Source organism: Pygocentrus nattereri, chromosome 22 (assembly GCF_015220715.1).
Source record: "Pygocentrus nattereri isolate fPygNat1 chromosome 22, fPygNat1.pri, whole genome shotgun sequence".
Taxonomy (NCBI): Eukaryota; Metazoa; Chordata; class Actinopteri; order Characiformes; family Serrasalmidae; genus Pygocentrus; species Pygocentrus nattereri.
This window is the reverse complement of record NC_051232.1, coordinates 1,607,786-1,623,679: the sequence shown is the minus strand read 5'-3', so window position 1 is coordinate 1,623,679 and position 15,894 is coordinate 1,607,786. Positions and strand designations below refer to the sequence as shown.

Below are 15,894 nucleotides of genomic sequence, written 5' to 3'. Positions count from 1 at the left end.
CAGTTTTATATAGGCTCACCAATTCTAGTAAGAAGATTAATTGTCATTTAATTATAGATTTTTAGATTTCCTCACTGGTTTGGCGCTTCGGTTAAAAAGCAGGTTTGCCCTAGATAAGTGCCCCAGTATGCAGATTGGAGCGCAGCCGTGCTCTGCCGTTGGCGCGTTGTTTCGAAGGAACGATGGAGTTCATGCTCGCAGTCCAGCAGCTGAAACTAAATACCGTTTCTACAGGTGCGTTTCATACTTGGGTACAGAGAAAACACGAGCGCTGCTGTTTTAAAATACTTAGTATCACCTGCTTCGAACAGGAAAGAAAAATAGCTTGTAGTTTAGCGAGAGTTTGTTCGGAAATCAGGCGGTGTGTGATGCTAAGCTAACATCGTTACTCATAACATTCAGTCAAAATGAGTCGGTTAGGCCGGTAACCGCCTGTTGTTCTGCTGTTCTGCTGCTGTTCTGCTGGTGTTCTGCTGGTGTTCTGCTGGTGTTCTGCTGGTGTTCTGCTGCTGTTCTGCTGGTGTTCTGCTGGTGTTCTGTTGTTGTTCTGCTGGTGTTCTGCTGTTGTTCTGCTGCTGTTCTGCTGGTGTTCTGCTGGTGTTCTGCTGGTGTTCTGCTGCTGTTCTGCTGGTGTTCTGCTGGTGTTCTGTTGTTGTTCTGCTGGTGTTCTGCTGTTGTTCTGCTGCTGTTCTGCTGTTGTTCTGCTGTTGTTCTGCTGCTGTTCTGCTGCTGTTCTGCTGGTGTTCTGCTGCTGTTCTGCTGCTGTTCTGCTGTTGTTCTGCTGTTGTTCTGCTGCTGTTCTGCTGGTGTTCTGCTGTACATACGAGCCATTAAACGTGGCCACGATTTACTGTGACCCAGGCTGCATTTGTGTTTGTAGTGTTGTTTGTAGTAGCAGGTTGGTTTAGCTGGTTAACCGAACCTGTTCATGTTCAACAGCTAAATTTAAGATTTAAAAAGCCCACATACGTTTTTTCTGAGTGATGACATTTTGATTCTATTTCATTTTCATACTTGTGTTCACACCCAAATTTAGATTTTCTGTTGTTTGGTTAAAAATATCTGACCTAAAGACTTTTCAGTGGGGTCTAATTTCGTTTCATGTAGTACATTTGGGATTATTCTTCTAGATATGGATTAAGCCTAGTCTTGAATTAAACTTCAAGATTCAGGAGTTTTATTATCATATGTACAGCAGAACAGGCAGTTACACTGTACAGTGAAATGCTGTTCCTTAAGAATAAAGATACTTTGTTCTCTTGCTTCAGAGAATAGAAAATATAAGATATCAGAATAACACTAAAAACAATAGTAAAAACTGCAGTATGTGCAAAGTTGAAAGAAAATTAAAGTTACACGTGTGTATGTGCAAGTATGTAGAGCAGCTGTTCATAAAGTGCATGTTGCAAGAAACAGATGTAAACAGTGGCGTTCTGTGCAGTAACAGATGTAAACAGTAGCGTTCTGTGCAGTAACAGATGTAAACAGTAGCGTTCTGCGCAGTAACAGATGTAAACAGTAGCGTTGTGCACAGTAACAGATGTAAACAGTAGCGTTCTGTGCAGTAACAGATGTAAACAGTAGCGTTCTGCGCAGTAACAGATGTAAACAGTAGCGTTCTGTGCAGTAACAGATGTAAACAGTAGCGTTCTGTGCAGTAACAGATGTAAACAGTAGCGTTCTGCGCAGTAACAGATGTAAACAGTAGCGTTCTGTGCAGTAACAGATGTAAACAGTAGCGTTGTGCACAGTAACAGATGTAAACAGTAGCGTTCTGTGCAGTAACAGATGTAAACAGTAGCGTTCTGCGCAGTAACAGATGTAAACAGTAGCGTTCTGTGCAGTAACAGATGTAAACAGTGGCGTTGTGCACAGTAACAGATGTAAACAGTAGCGTTGTGCACAGTAACAGATGTAAACAGTAGCGTTCTGTGCAGTAACAGATGTAAACAGTAGCGTTCTGTGCAGAGTAACAGATGTAAACAGTAGCGTTCTGTGCAGAGTAACAGATGTAAACAGTAGCGTTCTGTACAGTAACAGATGTAAAAAGTAGCGTTCTGCGCAGTAACAGATGTAAACAGTAGCGTTCTGTGCAGAGTAACAGATGTAAACAGTAGCGTTCTGTACAGTAACAGATGTAAAAAGTAGCGTTCTGTGCAGTAACAGATGTAAACAGTAGCGTTGTGCACAGTAACAGATGTAAACAGTAGCGTTCTGTGCAGTAACAGATGTAAACAGTAGCGTTGTGCACAGTAACAGATGTAAACAGTAGCGTTCTGTGCAGTAACAGATGTAAACAGTAGCGTTCTGCGCAGTAACAGATGTAAACAGTAGCGTTCTGCGCAGTAACAGATGTAAACAGTAGCGTTGTGCACAGTAACAGATGTAAACAGTAGCGTTGTGCACAGTAACGGATGTAAACGGTAGCGTTCTGCGCGGTAACGGATGTAAACGGTGGCGTTCTGCGCGGTAACGGATGTAAACGGTGGCATTCTGCGCGGTAACAGATGTAAACAGTAGCGTTCTGCGCGGTAACGGATGTAAACGGTGGCGTTCTGCGCGGTAACGGATGTAAACAGTGGCGTTCTGCGCAGTAACGGATGTAAACGGTAGCGTTCTGTGCGGTAACGGATGTAAACGGTAGCGTTCTGTGCGGTAACGGATGTAAACGGTGGCGTTCTGACAACAGCAGTACAGTGTATGTAAGGTGCAGTTATTGAGTCATTGGCCGGGAATCGAACCTGGGCCTCCCGCGTGGCAGGCGAGAGTTCTACCGCTGAACCACCAAACTGCACTGTCAGTTGTGTTTACTAATCAGAAATCTCACTTAGTCTTGGTTTAGACCTCATCTGGGTTTGAAAAAATAGCCTATAGTGGTTAAAACATCCACTTTGAGCCACTTGGTTTTTCTCAGTTTCAGAAACGTCTTCAAGTTTGTGCTCAAGTAAGTTCAGACAGTATAAGGACCAAAGGAAAGTTAACATTCAGGAATATTTACATTGACATCACTACCAAACATATTAGCTCAAACAAGCTTACTAGGCTGACCAGTTCATTGAAATACTGGAAGTTGTTTATTGGGAAATTACAGTATAGAATGCACACATAGTGGGTTAGTTCACTTGGCTACTCCTAACTTGGCCCATGTGGATAAAGATTGATTAGATACGATGATATGATTCACCTGACACTGTGTTTTATGACTTGTTTAGCTAGCCTTCTAGGCACCTTAGTTGCCTAACTGTCTTCTGTTTGTTGCGTGCCCTCTTTTTAGCTTGGGTGGACACAGTCTGGGATTGCGAGTTCACTGATATAGAGCCCCTCGACTCTGCCATCGAAGAGGACATAAAAGAAGATCCTGATGTTTTTAAGAAAGTGTACAAGCAGCTACTGCTCTTCTCCAGTGACGATGACGGCACACAGGTGGGGAGGTTACAGAGTGTCTCGTTTGTCAGTTTAAACATTTTTCCAGATGTTAACTACGTCCAAGTGTTTGTAGACATCTGTTGAATATCTGTGTTGCTGACTGCTGTGCGGTTTGGTGTTATAGAGTGTCTGGACAGTGCTGGGAGAGAATGAAGTACCTGTGAAGTCGCTGGTGGCTGTGCTCGCCTGCTTTGTGCTCGGTGCAAAAGCCAAATCTCCCAGTGTTGAGCAGAGATGCCACAGTCTGCAAGCAGCCTCCCTTTACCTCCTGCTTCTTAAAATCCCAGGTCAGTCACTTCGGTGTTTGTAGTGCCAATCTGACAGCAGTTTACCTTAGTTTATACTGTTAGCATTTCGAAGGATTTCTTCACCCATGGCACCTTTTTCTTATAATTAGTTTTTTTTGCTCTAAGGCCCACTTAGGGGGTTTGAGAGAAGTAAACACTTTTACTAGAACAGTAATTTTAGCATGTATCTTACATGTGAGTATAGCTTAAATCTTTATATTTTTCTCAGATTGAGGGCTTCACTTCAGTAGCAACAGCTGAGCAAATCAGAATGTTTTTGAAACCTGCACAATCTGTAACTCCAGCGCAAGTCAATCTGACAGCTAATACTAACACATTCAAGTCTAAGGAGGGATAAATTGGACTTGGTGAGCTGCAGTAAAGAAATAGATTGTTTTGTGTTACATTACCTGACAAGGTAACCATTGAACCCTATAGTTTGCTCATGCGATATGTTAATACGTGGGTGTTTTTTTTTTTAATAACATTAATTTAACATTCATTTTGTATACAATTAATAAGCTGGAATCTCTTAATGCTAACTTTAATTAGTTAACATGTGATCTTTAATATAGTGACTTTTGTTGGTGGGTAGCTCTCCATCTGGCTGCTTAACTACACAGCTACACAAGTGATTTTGGACTTGGGATAAATCCTTGTGCATCGGAGTCTTCAAGAAAGCAGTTATGATGTATATGGCTTTATGTACCTAAAACAATTTTCCAACCCCTTTTTATTGCTAAACAGGCAGTTTTGCTATTGTGTCTTTAAGTCAAAACGCAGTCCAGGTTGAAACATACTGTATAATGTCAGTGTGCAGTTTTCATTACATCAGGCATGTAGTTCATCTTGTAATGAGACGATGTATTGGCATTAGGGAGGATAGGGAAAAGGTTTATGTAATGTTTGTCTGTAGTATTACTTTAAAGCAAGGCTATGAATCAGGGAGTTTAAGATTAGTAGATGCATTCCCCATTGTGCCTTGAGGTGTCTGTGGTCAGATGCTTTAAACTTCATGTAATGTCTGTTTTTCAGGCAGTGTCGCCAACAAAGTGTTTCATCAGATTCTCTTTGATACATGCCTGGACATCATACTGAAATGCTGGCCCCAGAGCTCTGGGAAGAAGCGCAAAAAAGATTCTCTGAAGAGCTCTCAGGGAGACCCCAAGAGTGGAAAACGCTCCAAATCTCAGAAGAAGGCTTCAGAAGAGGTACATGACTGTCCTTTTTATTGTATACTCCTTGGTATCAGCACTAATAATGTTGACTGGTATTTTTGCCCTTTAAAGTGCAGTAAATGTGAGAGGTTGAAAATCTAGAGATGAATCGTTGATTATTTTTACATAGTATTTTTCCTAAACATTTCCATATGTATGCAGATCCTCTTACCCAGATGAGTTACGCATGGATCTGTGCGCTATGGCACTGACAAGTTATGGGTTGTTATTATTGACTGTACTGTACAGTGTCGAACTGATTTAGAGAGGGCACTGATACTGGTATTGCCCCATTATCATCATAAAATGCTTGGGCAGGTATGGAGAGGGACAGAGAATTCATGCCGTTCAATTCTGTAACAAATCTAACCTGAAATAGCACCGAATTGCTTGTCACACGATAGTGTCACATATTAACAGTAGGCATGATTTAGTAGAATGCTGGAGTGGTTTGCATGATATAAATAAAAGGTTTTATTTTTTTCAGTTTCTCATTTTTCCCATTTTAACCCTTTAGCTGATTATGTACCCCTAGTTGTGAAACAACCTCTTGATGATCATGTCCGCTGGCATTGACAGTAATTGTGCATTGTTCCCCCTCGAGATGGAGATTGATGAGGATGATGAGGAAGAAGAGGAGGAGGAGGTGTATTTTTCGGCTCAGGATCTGCTGAGAATGAGGGAGGACATGGTGGCTCTGGTCCGAACGCTGCTCAGGCTGCTGGAGAAGTTTTCACTGAGGGACAAACCACAGAGTGCTGATAGCTGCGTGCGGGTCAGTGTCCATCCATTTCGTTGATGATGATGTTGATTATTTTTGCAATATTTCTAATCTATTCTGGTGTTTACGTTCCTATCTTCCTGCAGATATTCACTGAACTCACCAACTTTGAGCCAGTAATTGGAGAGCTGTCCTTCACTGAGAAACGGCAAGTGTCCCCAGACAGAACGCGCAAACGTTCTTCAGCACCAGTTGTTTCCACTTTTTCTGCCATTCAAACGCTTTATTTTCTATCCTATCAGAGATGCTGACCGGGTGGAGAGCCTAGCTGAGCTGGCCTATCGTGGCCTTTGGCTGCTCTGTTCCTCCAGTCATGGCGAAGGAAATGAGGTGGGTCGTTTGTGCTCTAGTTTATGCATTTTCACATTTTTCCTGCAGTAACTAGCAGCTTTTCGTTAGTGCTGCACCCAGAATGTTACTTTATTCATACTCGTATCAGATTTAAACCCATATCAAGTTACTATAGTGTGATGACGTTGCTATAGGCCTTCATAAATATGATACTCGCTTAAGGAGCAGAGACAATATACATAGTTATGTCATGACAGAGCATCACTTTCTTAACCTTCACAATGTAACTATAATACCCTAGATTTCCATTGCAGTGTTACCACAAAGTTTGATTTTGTGATCAGACTCACTTGTAAAGTTGTATAGGCTAATCAGTGTTATGTTAAACAAACCAAAAATACATTGATTTGCAAAGTCAGTTGTAATAGCATGCTGTTATTTCACCCCAGAAAGTGTCATAACATCCCATGTCAGCACAAACCTGTCATTTGATAAAGGGGATATGCCAACCTGACGATGACAGAAGCAGCCTTTATGACAACTGTGGCTTTTTGGAGCAAGCCTTTAGAAATGCTTATGGAGGTTTACATCAGTAGTCATGCAGGGCTTATGTAGGTGTTATGTAGCCTTACAAATGTTGGCCTACAATTAAGTCCCCCCGTATTTTTTTGGCGTTCTTCAGTGAATATACCAGGTGTATTAGTGGTTAGCTTTTCACTGGGACTTAAACCCACAACCTGCTGCATTGTGTTACTTTACTACATGGGGATGGAGGGAGAGTTGTTGTCACAGTGACAGCCTATACTGTCTTTGCTGTGTCAGGTCATTGGATTATTGTCTACAGTATGATGCTGCTGAATGAGCGTGACATTGCTTTCTGGTGCTTCGCAGTGCCGCCGTCGCGTCTTCCACCGGCTGCTGTATGTGATTCTGATGATGAGGAAGGAGGAGAGAGCCAAGCCGTGTCCGCTGCCGCCCTCACAGACTGTGTATAAAGCCAGAGACCAGGCTGTTCTCTTTATAAGGTTAAGCGGACTTTTTTACATTTATTGTTAAGATTCTGTGGCCTGTTAGGTTCAGTAAACGAATTCATATAGGATGAAGGAAATGATATGGTCCGAATGTGTAAATGTGGCTTGTGTATTATGTTAAATGTTCTGGATGTTTTTTCTGTATACATTCTGCAGTCAAATTGTGGATGCGCAGACGGAGGCCACGTTGCCACTGCTCAGGATCCTTTTGCAGCATATCTGCCACCAGGTATGTTATAAAAGATTAAGTTTCTATAAAGCAATAAAGGAACATTTGATGGACGACTGAAATATTAAAGAACCGTTTGTGTTTTTAAGTTTAAGTTTAAGTTTAAGTGATACTGTTTTGATCCCACAACCGGGGAAATTCCATCTCCGCATTTAACCCATCCATGCAAGTGAAACACCACACACACACTAGGGGGCAGTGAGCACACTTGCCCGGAGCGGTGGGCAGCCCTATCCACGGCGCCCGGGGAGCAATTGGGGGTTAGGTGTCTTGCTCAAGGACACCTCAGTCATGGACTGTTGGCACTGGGGATTGAACCGGCGACCTTCCGGTCACAGGGCCAGATCCCTAACCTCCAGCCCACGACTGCCCCATTTCTACATTGGAATGCCTAGGGGACCCTTTAAACGGCACGTTTTTCATTAAAATTGAAAGATATAAGAAGACGGGAAGCCTTTTTTTTTCTTTGCTGATCATTTCTGTGATTGATTTATATTATATGGATCAGTTGGAGTAAAATCGTTCTCATTGTTCCAACAAAGAGCGTTTTCATTGTTTTGAGTGTTGTTTTGTTTGTTACAGATGGTGGAAAAGGCTGAATACCGTGCCAGCGGCGCTCAAGCTGTTGGGAAGCTGATGACGAAGATGCCGAGTCAGGACTATGCTGTTTTTGTCAAGTGGCTATATAACTACTCCCAGAACACCAGGGTGAGTCACTCACAATGACTTTAGAGGCTCTCAGACCAAAGTACAAAACTTCATCAATACATCTGCTGTAAAGTCGCCTGCTTGCTTCTGACAGCAGTGCCAGAGTAGTCTCTAAAACCTGATTTCACTGTTTAAATACGAGAAAACTACCCTCTGATGTGTCTTGAGAGTAAAGGTACATTTTCTTTAGCTCTGCCCATTCATGCAGTTTAGAGAATTTAAAGTTCAAATGCTTTTTGAATGAGGCTCAATACAGGGCAGCCAGTCAGAACAGAGATCATTTACATACATCAGTCTTAAAGGCACATTAACAAAAACAGCCTTAAAATCTACTGGCGTTAGAGTGGTTTGAATATTATTATTATTATTATTTAAAAATGCCAGTATAACCCAAAACAGGCTGTTAAATGGTCAGATAAAAATGAACTGTAATCCAGACAAACAGTCAATAAAATGCAAGAAATATGCAGAATGTGGGCCCTTTATTACTATATTACTGATGCTAGCAAGCACCACAGGTGTTTGTTAGGCTTTTTTAGTAGCTAGGCTAGAAGTCAGGATTTGCTGAGTACCGTAGGGGTTTCTGATGGTCGTGTGTCATATTTACACAATGAGATACAGAAAATGATGATGATGATGGGGGTGCAGTGCTACACTACAGAAGACTACAAAACAATGTATTAAATGCTGTTTTTAGGCTGGAATACCCTTTTATCTCTCTGACTGAGTAGCTCTGAAGAAGCCCCATGTTAAAGCTGAAAGAACAACCAGCACCACATCCATTTGCAGCCTAGCAGTTCAGTCATTAACCCTAAAACCAGAGCATGTTGTAATTTTATATGAATCATTTTCGCACTTGAAGCTTGTTGGAAGTACAGATTCTGAACTTTGAATTAGAGGTGGGTGAAATGCAGCCCAACACCTCTGGCTTTTATTTCAGGCTTTACAGGCAAACCCACAGAAGTGCACACACGACGTGTTTTAGCATTGCGTTTTTCTCCTGACTCAGTAATGATCTTCATTTTTAACTAATTTTAAAAAATGATTATTTCAGTTCAGCTTTAAATAAATGTAAATAATTTAGCAAAGCCAAAAGTGTGGATTTATGAGAGTTTAGCTCTGAATATTAAGACATGGAATATTAATTCACTCCACGCTCTGTGTTTTGTGCCTGCAGGTGGTTTTCCGAATGTTTGCTCTGGACGTGGCCATGGTGCTGCTGGGGCTGGATGAGCGAGAAGCAGATGACTCTCTGAGCCCTGAACTGGCCGTCTACCTGTCCCACCGTTTCCTGGTGCGCAACATCGTCTTTGGCCGCCGCTCTGACGTCTCGCCCACCGTCAGAGGCCATGCCCTGCACTGTCTAGCGCGGTGCCTGGAGCTGCCCTCCCACAATGCCACCAAGTGGATCCACGAGCTCTTCTCTTCATCTTCTACTAGTACATCGTTCCACTTTTTTGTTACCATTATTTCTGTCACTAGGAGTGTAAAGATCCCCCTTAGACAATGATTCTGTGGTCACTTTCTTACAAAACAAAACCTAATAAGTCACTGCTCAGTGTTTGGCACTTTGACCTGCTGTCGTGAAGTGGAGATTGAACCACATGTCCACACCCCTCAGTACTTCTGTGTGACTGTTTGATTGAAATACGACTTCCTTGCCTCCAAACACTTTCTGAAAAAATACTGTAGATTGGGTTTTTTTTACAGTGCCCCCAAAGTGGTCAAAAATAAGCAATCCTGTAAATGGCTCATACAGACGCTGTGCTTCATTAAATCTTAAATCTCGCCACGTTTTGATTTTAATTTCAGAATTTTGGTATCAGCAGGGGGAAAACACATCAAATACACAACTATAGATTATAATTGATTCTAACATGTACACACCTTTACTACGACTGTTTGTTAGTACTATTAATAGTAAAACATACCAGCGCCATCAAGATGACATTTTAACAATTATAGTGTAAATTAATTAATTATTTAATTGTCTTGCAGTGCCTATATATGCAGCTTTTAAAGCACCATTAAAGACTTTTATCCAAAGCTGTTAGAGAATATGTGACGGGTAATATTTGGGTTACATTGTCGTAACACTATTGTTACAGATTATATATATACAGATAATATAAAGGATATTACTAATAGCGATTCTCTTATTACTACTTTTCTGCTTCCCTTTCTACACCCAGGGCAATGCTATTAGTAGTCATTAAGATCTTTTAATGTAGATATTATCTTATTTGGGTGGTCTAGATATCTATTTTTACTCACATATGCTGTCTATGATTGAGGTTTTCAAATGATGACTGATTTTGTTCTGTGTTTTTTCTTTCCCAGCTGGCGCACAGACTCTGCTAGAGACTGGCCGTTCAGAACGTAAGCTTAATATCAATTATTAAAACACGTTGGCTGTTTAATATAAATTTTCTATTAGGGCTTAGACGAGGTTTCTCATACCTCGTATGCTTATTACTTGTTTTGTCCTCTTTAGTCACCGAAGGGATTTTATTTATTTGTTTGTTTATGTTTTGTTTTCTCAGAAACTCTGAAAAGGACCGAGATGGCTCAGAAAACAGCCCTGACGTTCCGCACAATTGAGCTAAGCAAACACAAGAGCCTTGCAGGGGCCAGCCGCCGTAGCGGTGACGGCAGCGGTGACGGCGGCGACGGCGTCAGCCAAAACACTACTTCCTTAGAGTGTCAGTTTAACCACCCATCACAACTAGAAGTGCTGTTTATACTGTTCACACCAGCCTACACACCAATACATGTTTACAAAGCATCCAGGTCCCTTCTCTTATAAACATTTTTGCAGGGGTCATGATTCGAGGTGGGCAACTGCCTGTCTTCTCTCAGTCTTTTCCGATTGAGCTATTAGTCTGATTTTGAACAGATCGTTAGGCTGCCTGTATACATGACTAGCATTTACATATTGCTGTTGTATTTGCTGTCAGAAATAACCTGGAAAATGCTGCCTCATAACACAAAACCTCTCCTTACATAATGCAGAACGTTTGAGTGGAATTCCCCTTTAAAATGCCCAGTTCTTTAGCAAGGAGCTGTCTGGATACTGAAGATCTATTGTATGTTTTTAGTCTGTTTGTTTATTGAATTCTTTTTCCCCTTCAGATCAAGAAACCATGGCACTGTTCAAACAGCGTGTCAGTGATCCTAAGACCAACGTCAGAAAATGTGCACTTGAGGTACAAACACACTTGTGTGATGATCTTCTACGATGATTTTACATGATTATATCACAAAAACAGTGAATGAGGATATTCTGTCGTTGGACTCTGGCTGTCTACGGAATAGTTATTCATTTGTTTTTGTATCCATGTGCATGTAGACGATCGCGAGTCTGCTGAAGCACAGTGTGATCCCATGCACGCCGGAGAACCTGGCCATTCTTTCGGAGCGCTGTCGAGACCCCGCAGTGTCTGTGAAGAAGAAAGCGATGCAGTGTCTCATGGACCTGCTCACCGTGAGCTCGTTTATTTTATACTTTCAGTAATTACCAGTGCACCATGTTCCTTTTTCACAGCAACTTCAAAACAAAGAAATTTCCGTAGTGTGTTTAGAGTCGGTGTAAAGTAGATCTGGGTGATGAAACGGTTTTACTGAATATCTGCTCTATTTATTTAATGCGGCTTTGATCCTTAAAAGCAAAGTTATTATTGATGATGAGCTAGTTGGGCCTTTTTGGGTTGCAGATGGACTGTAGATCAACTCTAAAAACTATTACCAGTTTCTAGAAAACACTTCAAACAGTGATAAAGCAATAGGTCAATATTGGTAACTGAATATTTTAAAAATCTCATGTTTTGTTAGGTTTTTTGTTCATATCTGTCATTTGATAAACATACTTCATTTTCTCAATTTAGTTATTTGTATTGTGCACACTAATATTTGAATACTGCATTTCCCCGTTCACAAAGGCCAATAATAAGTGCACAGATTGTAATAACTTGTAAATATTACTCAATATTATTTTATATCTTATTGTCTTTTAATGTTTAAGATTTAAGAATGTGTGTGTGTGTGTGTGTGTGTGTGTGTGTGTGTGTGTGTGTGTGTGTGCATGTGTAACAGGTGCTGTCAGACAGCTCTGAGGTACAGGAGGCGTGGCTGCGAGGGGTGGTTCCTGCGGTGATTGACTCTGAGAGCTCAGTGCAGGAGAAAGCTCTTGAATGCCTTGATGACATCATTCTTACTCACATCAAGAGCCACAGCAGCTATCGCCATGACAACACCTCCCAAAAATTGGCCTGGGACCTGCTGGGACTGATCTGTGACAAGTGTCAGGACCTTGGGTTAGTCAGTCTCTCTCTCACTCACTCTCACTCACTCTCACTCACTCTCACTCACTCTCACTCACTCTCATTCACTCTCACTCACTCACTCTCACTCACTCTCACTCACTCTCACTCACTCTCATTCACTCTCACTCACTCTCACTCACTCACTCACTCACACTCACTCTCACTCACTCTCTCTCTCTCTCTCTCTCTCTCTCTCTCTCTCTCTCTCTCTCTCTCTCACACTCTCTCTCTCTCTCTCTCTCTCTCTCTCTCTCTCTCACACTCTCTCTCTCTCTCTCTCTCTCTCACTCACTCACTCACTCACTCACTCACTCACTCACTCACTCACTCACTCACTCTCTCTCTCTCTCTCTCTCTCTCTCTCTCTCTCTCTCTCTCTCTCTCTCTCTCTCTCTATCTCTCTCTCTCTCACACTCTCACTCTCTCACTCTCTCTCTCTCTCACACTCTCTCTCTCTCACTCTCTCACTCACTCACTCACTCACTCACTTGCTACGTGCAAAAGCGTCCATTTGAGTACATTTAGCAAAAGTCAGGTAGCGCAAGGGTTAATTAAAAATCATATTTACAGAAAGCTATGTTTGGGCAATATGACTAATTTATTGTTAGTGTGATAAGTTTATGTCACTTGTCACTTTTCTGAACATATTAGATATCCTCAGTATTTAAAGAACACTGAATGACCATAAATCTAAATTGGGAAATGTAAATAATGTGAATTGTGAAAATTTCTTGAAGTATCATGATACAGTTTTGCCATATCGCCCACCTCTACACAAAGATGCCAGTTTTAGTAAAAACCCATTCTTGTAGAATAGGCCTGCTTACTGTGTGGACATGTGATCACATTTTTAGCTTTTAGATACCTCAGCATATCTTGCAGTGTCAGCTAGACGTACAACAAAATGCGAAACATTCCTTATAACTTACTTTCAAGGAAGTACTGGCAAGAAAGTTTAGTTGCTCTGTACTTGAAGCTAGTTTTTGGGAAAAGCTCCCCTGAGTCAGTCCGACCACAGCCTGCAGGCAGAAAGCAGGCAAAGTCAGCTGCAGTCAATTCTAGAGATGTATCTGTCCAGTCCGAAGTATCAGCATCAAGGCTGATCTGGGCATATTTTACAGAATCATATATAGACTAATTTGAACCCGGTCTATTATTAGACCCTGTTACAATCTGTTTACGCTGCTGTCTTGTTTGGTTTTCACACGCTGCCACACCAGATCCCTACTATAACATCTCCCACCACCTGCAAGATTACCTTGAAGTGACTGCAGTCAGCTTTACTGCTGACATTTGGAGTTCAGATGTTTGACCAGTATAGCATTGCTTAGCTTTGCACACTGGATCGTTTTAATTCAGAAGTGTGGAATTACATGCAAATCACTGTTTCGCTCTCCCATAGCCGAGCATGTACCACAGGCAATTAAAGGGATGCGGAATATGTGGGAAGCATACAAGCAGCTGGTCCATGTTATTCTCTCAGAGCACACACAAGCAGTGCATGACCTGTCAGGGAGGCTGTTGGAGTACGTTTGTGTAGAATTGTGTTTGAAATGTGTCATTTTGGTTCATGTAAGATCTATTTATTTATTAAAATGCTTTATAAAGGTGATTTCTTTGGAATGGAATTGTTCAATAATATTTAAGTAATATTTAAGAAATCTGCAATATCTTGTTTAGCTGAGGTTTTAGTAAATTACAGATTATACTCGATTAAAAACTCAGCTGGATTAGCTGTTGCACTGGCTTCAGATTAGCTAGTTGTTTCAAGTTGCTCCTTTTTTTTAAACACTAATTACTGCTTGTGGACTGAACTTGTGCTTAAAAATCTAGACTCGACTTTAACTCTGACCCAGAGGTTCTAGACTCTAGTTCTCGAACATCCCAGAGACTGGAGGCTAGACTTGTAAACTTCTCTGGCCGCAACATTTACAACTTTTCTAGCACCTGTGCTACCTGCTCAAAAAGCCCTGCTTGATATGAAGAACCGACTTTGCTTGAGTGGTGATTTTGATAGTTTTCAAACTGCTGTTAAAAACTTCTGAAAAGCTTTGACTTATGTTACTTTCTCTCTCTATGTCTCTCTCTCTCTCTCTCTCTCTCTCTCTGTCTGTCTGTCTGTCTGTCTGTCTGTCTGTCTCTCTCTCTCTCTCTCTCTCTCTCTCTCTCTCTCTCTCTCTCTGTCGCTCTTGCTCGCGCTCTCTCTCTGTCTCTGTCTCTGTCTCTCTCTCGCTTGCGCTCTCTCTCTCTCTCTATCTCTCTCCCTCTCTCTCTCCCTCTCTCTCGCTCTCTCTCTAACGCTCTCTTGTGCTCTTTCTCTCGCGCTCTCTCTCTCGCGCTCTCTCCCTCTGTGTCTCTCTCTCTCTTTCTCTCTCCCTCTCTCTCGCTCTCTCTCTCACGCTCTCTTGTGCTCTCTCTCTCGCGCTCTCTCTCTCTCTCTCGCGCTCTCTCCCTCTGTCTCTCTCTCTCTCTCTCTCTCTCTCTCTCTCTCTCTCTCTCTCTCTCTCTCTCTCTCTCTCTCTCTCTCTCTCTCCCTCTCCCTCCCTCCCTCCAGACGTTACTTCAGTAAAGCCTTCAGTGTGTGGGCGAGGCAGCAGAAATTCTCAGCTGCCTTTGTGAACAGTCTGATCTGGCACACCGAGGGTGAGCGTGCTCCAGGGGCGTGGCTCCTGCTGGCTAAAGTGGCCCGCTGCTCCTCCAAACTCAACTACAGCACCATCCTGGAGGCGTGGGATCGCACTGTCAGGTTGGAGCTCATAGATGTCCAGCAGTGCAGACAGTGAATATTTGTGTTTATAATGTTTATTGTATATATAATTTATTGTATTTATTTATTAATAATGTCTGTCAGGTCTCCTGTGGTCTCCGTGGCAACAACCTGCCATATTCTCACTGTCATTGGTGACATTGTGTCTGGTATTAATGATGATACCAAAAGCAGGATTGTTGGTGAGCTGCATCTGTGTTTAAATGTCTGTGTAATCTCATACAGTGATGTTCTGTGGTATTGTCGCTGTCGGGACAGTCTCTTATGTCTCTGTCATATTTGTAAAGTGCTTTTTCACACGATGAACGAACCCATAAAATGCTTCAAAATAATTTCAATAAGATGTTTTTATGTTGACTTTTAATAACCATTAAGTTAGGAGTGTTTTTTCATCTCAAAGAAATTTTGGAGAGGGTTTTTATTCAGACAGCAACTTTTCTGTATGTTTATTTTCAGATTTGCAGGGCAAAATTGTTCCTTAATGTTGTTGCTGTTGCTGTTGCATGTAGATACGTATGTATAACAGTACTGTGAATGCCAGAGACCACCCTTTTATTTATTTAATTTCCAGGCAAATTGTGAAGAATTTCGTGTGGAGATTAGATGTAACCAAAAAGTAAAACAAGTGAAAAAGCAAGAGATCCTCTAAATATTTGAATCTTCTAAAACTATTAAAAGTTAAATAGGACTCCTAACAACCATGTAAGACCTGGTAGACCACGAAAACTGTCTCAATCAGATAAATAGTGCTCCTAAAAAGCTTTAATTTCTGAGAGAGAGGAGAACGTCAAGCTTCACTCTTCAGTGTTTTTTGTCAGTCTGCCCACTGCTTGGA

General features: G+C 41.7%; 1 protein-coding gene across 1 annotated transcript in view; it reads left to right on the top strand.

The window, feature by feature from the left end:
* The first annotated feature begins 99 nt into the window (after window positions 1-99).
* ncapd3 (non-SMC condensin II complex, subunit D3) overlaps window positions 100-15,894 on the top strand; it is a 30,800-nt gene continuing 15,005 nt past the window's right edge. The window contains exons 1-18 of the mRNA XM_017724920.2: window positions 100-234; window positions 3,275-3,423; window positions 3,551-3,713; window positions 4,749-4,924; window positions 5,535-5,705; window positions 5,798-5,859; window positions 5,954-6,041; window positions 6,894-7,027; window positions 7,190-7,262; window positions 7,845-7,970; window positions 9,148-9,409; window positions 10,311-10,349; window positions 10,514-10,672; window positions 11,103-11,176; window positions 11,320-11,454; window positions 12,063-12,283; window positions 14,847-15,038; window positions 15,144-15,241. Coding sequence (XP_017580409.1) covers window positions 183-234; window positions 3,275-3,423; window positions 3,551-3,713; window positions 4,749-4,924; window positions 5,535-5,705; window positions 5,798-5,859; window positions 5,954-6,041; window positions 6,894-7,027; window positions 7,190-7,262; window positions 7,845-7,970; window positions 9,148-9,409; window positions 10,311-10,349; window positions 10,514-10,672; window positions 11,103-11,176; window positions 11,320-11,454; window positions 12,063-12,283; window positions 14,847-15,038; window positions 15,144-15,241 — 2,374 coding nt within the window. The 5' untranslated portion in view covers window positions 100-182. The remainder of the gene's footprint in view (window positions 235-3,274; window positions 3,424-3,550; window positions 3,714-4,748; window positions 4,925-5,534; window positions 5,706-5,797; window positions 5,860-5,953; window positions 6,042-6,893; window positions 7,028-7,189; window positions 7,263-7,844; window positions 7,971-9,147; window positions 9,410-10,310; window positions 10,350-10,513; window positions 10,673-11,102; window positions 11,177-11,319; window positions 11,455-12,062; window positions 12,284-14,846; window positions 15,039-15,143; window positions 15,242-15,894) is intronic.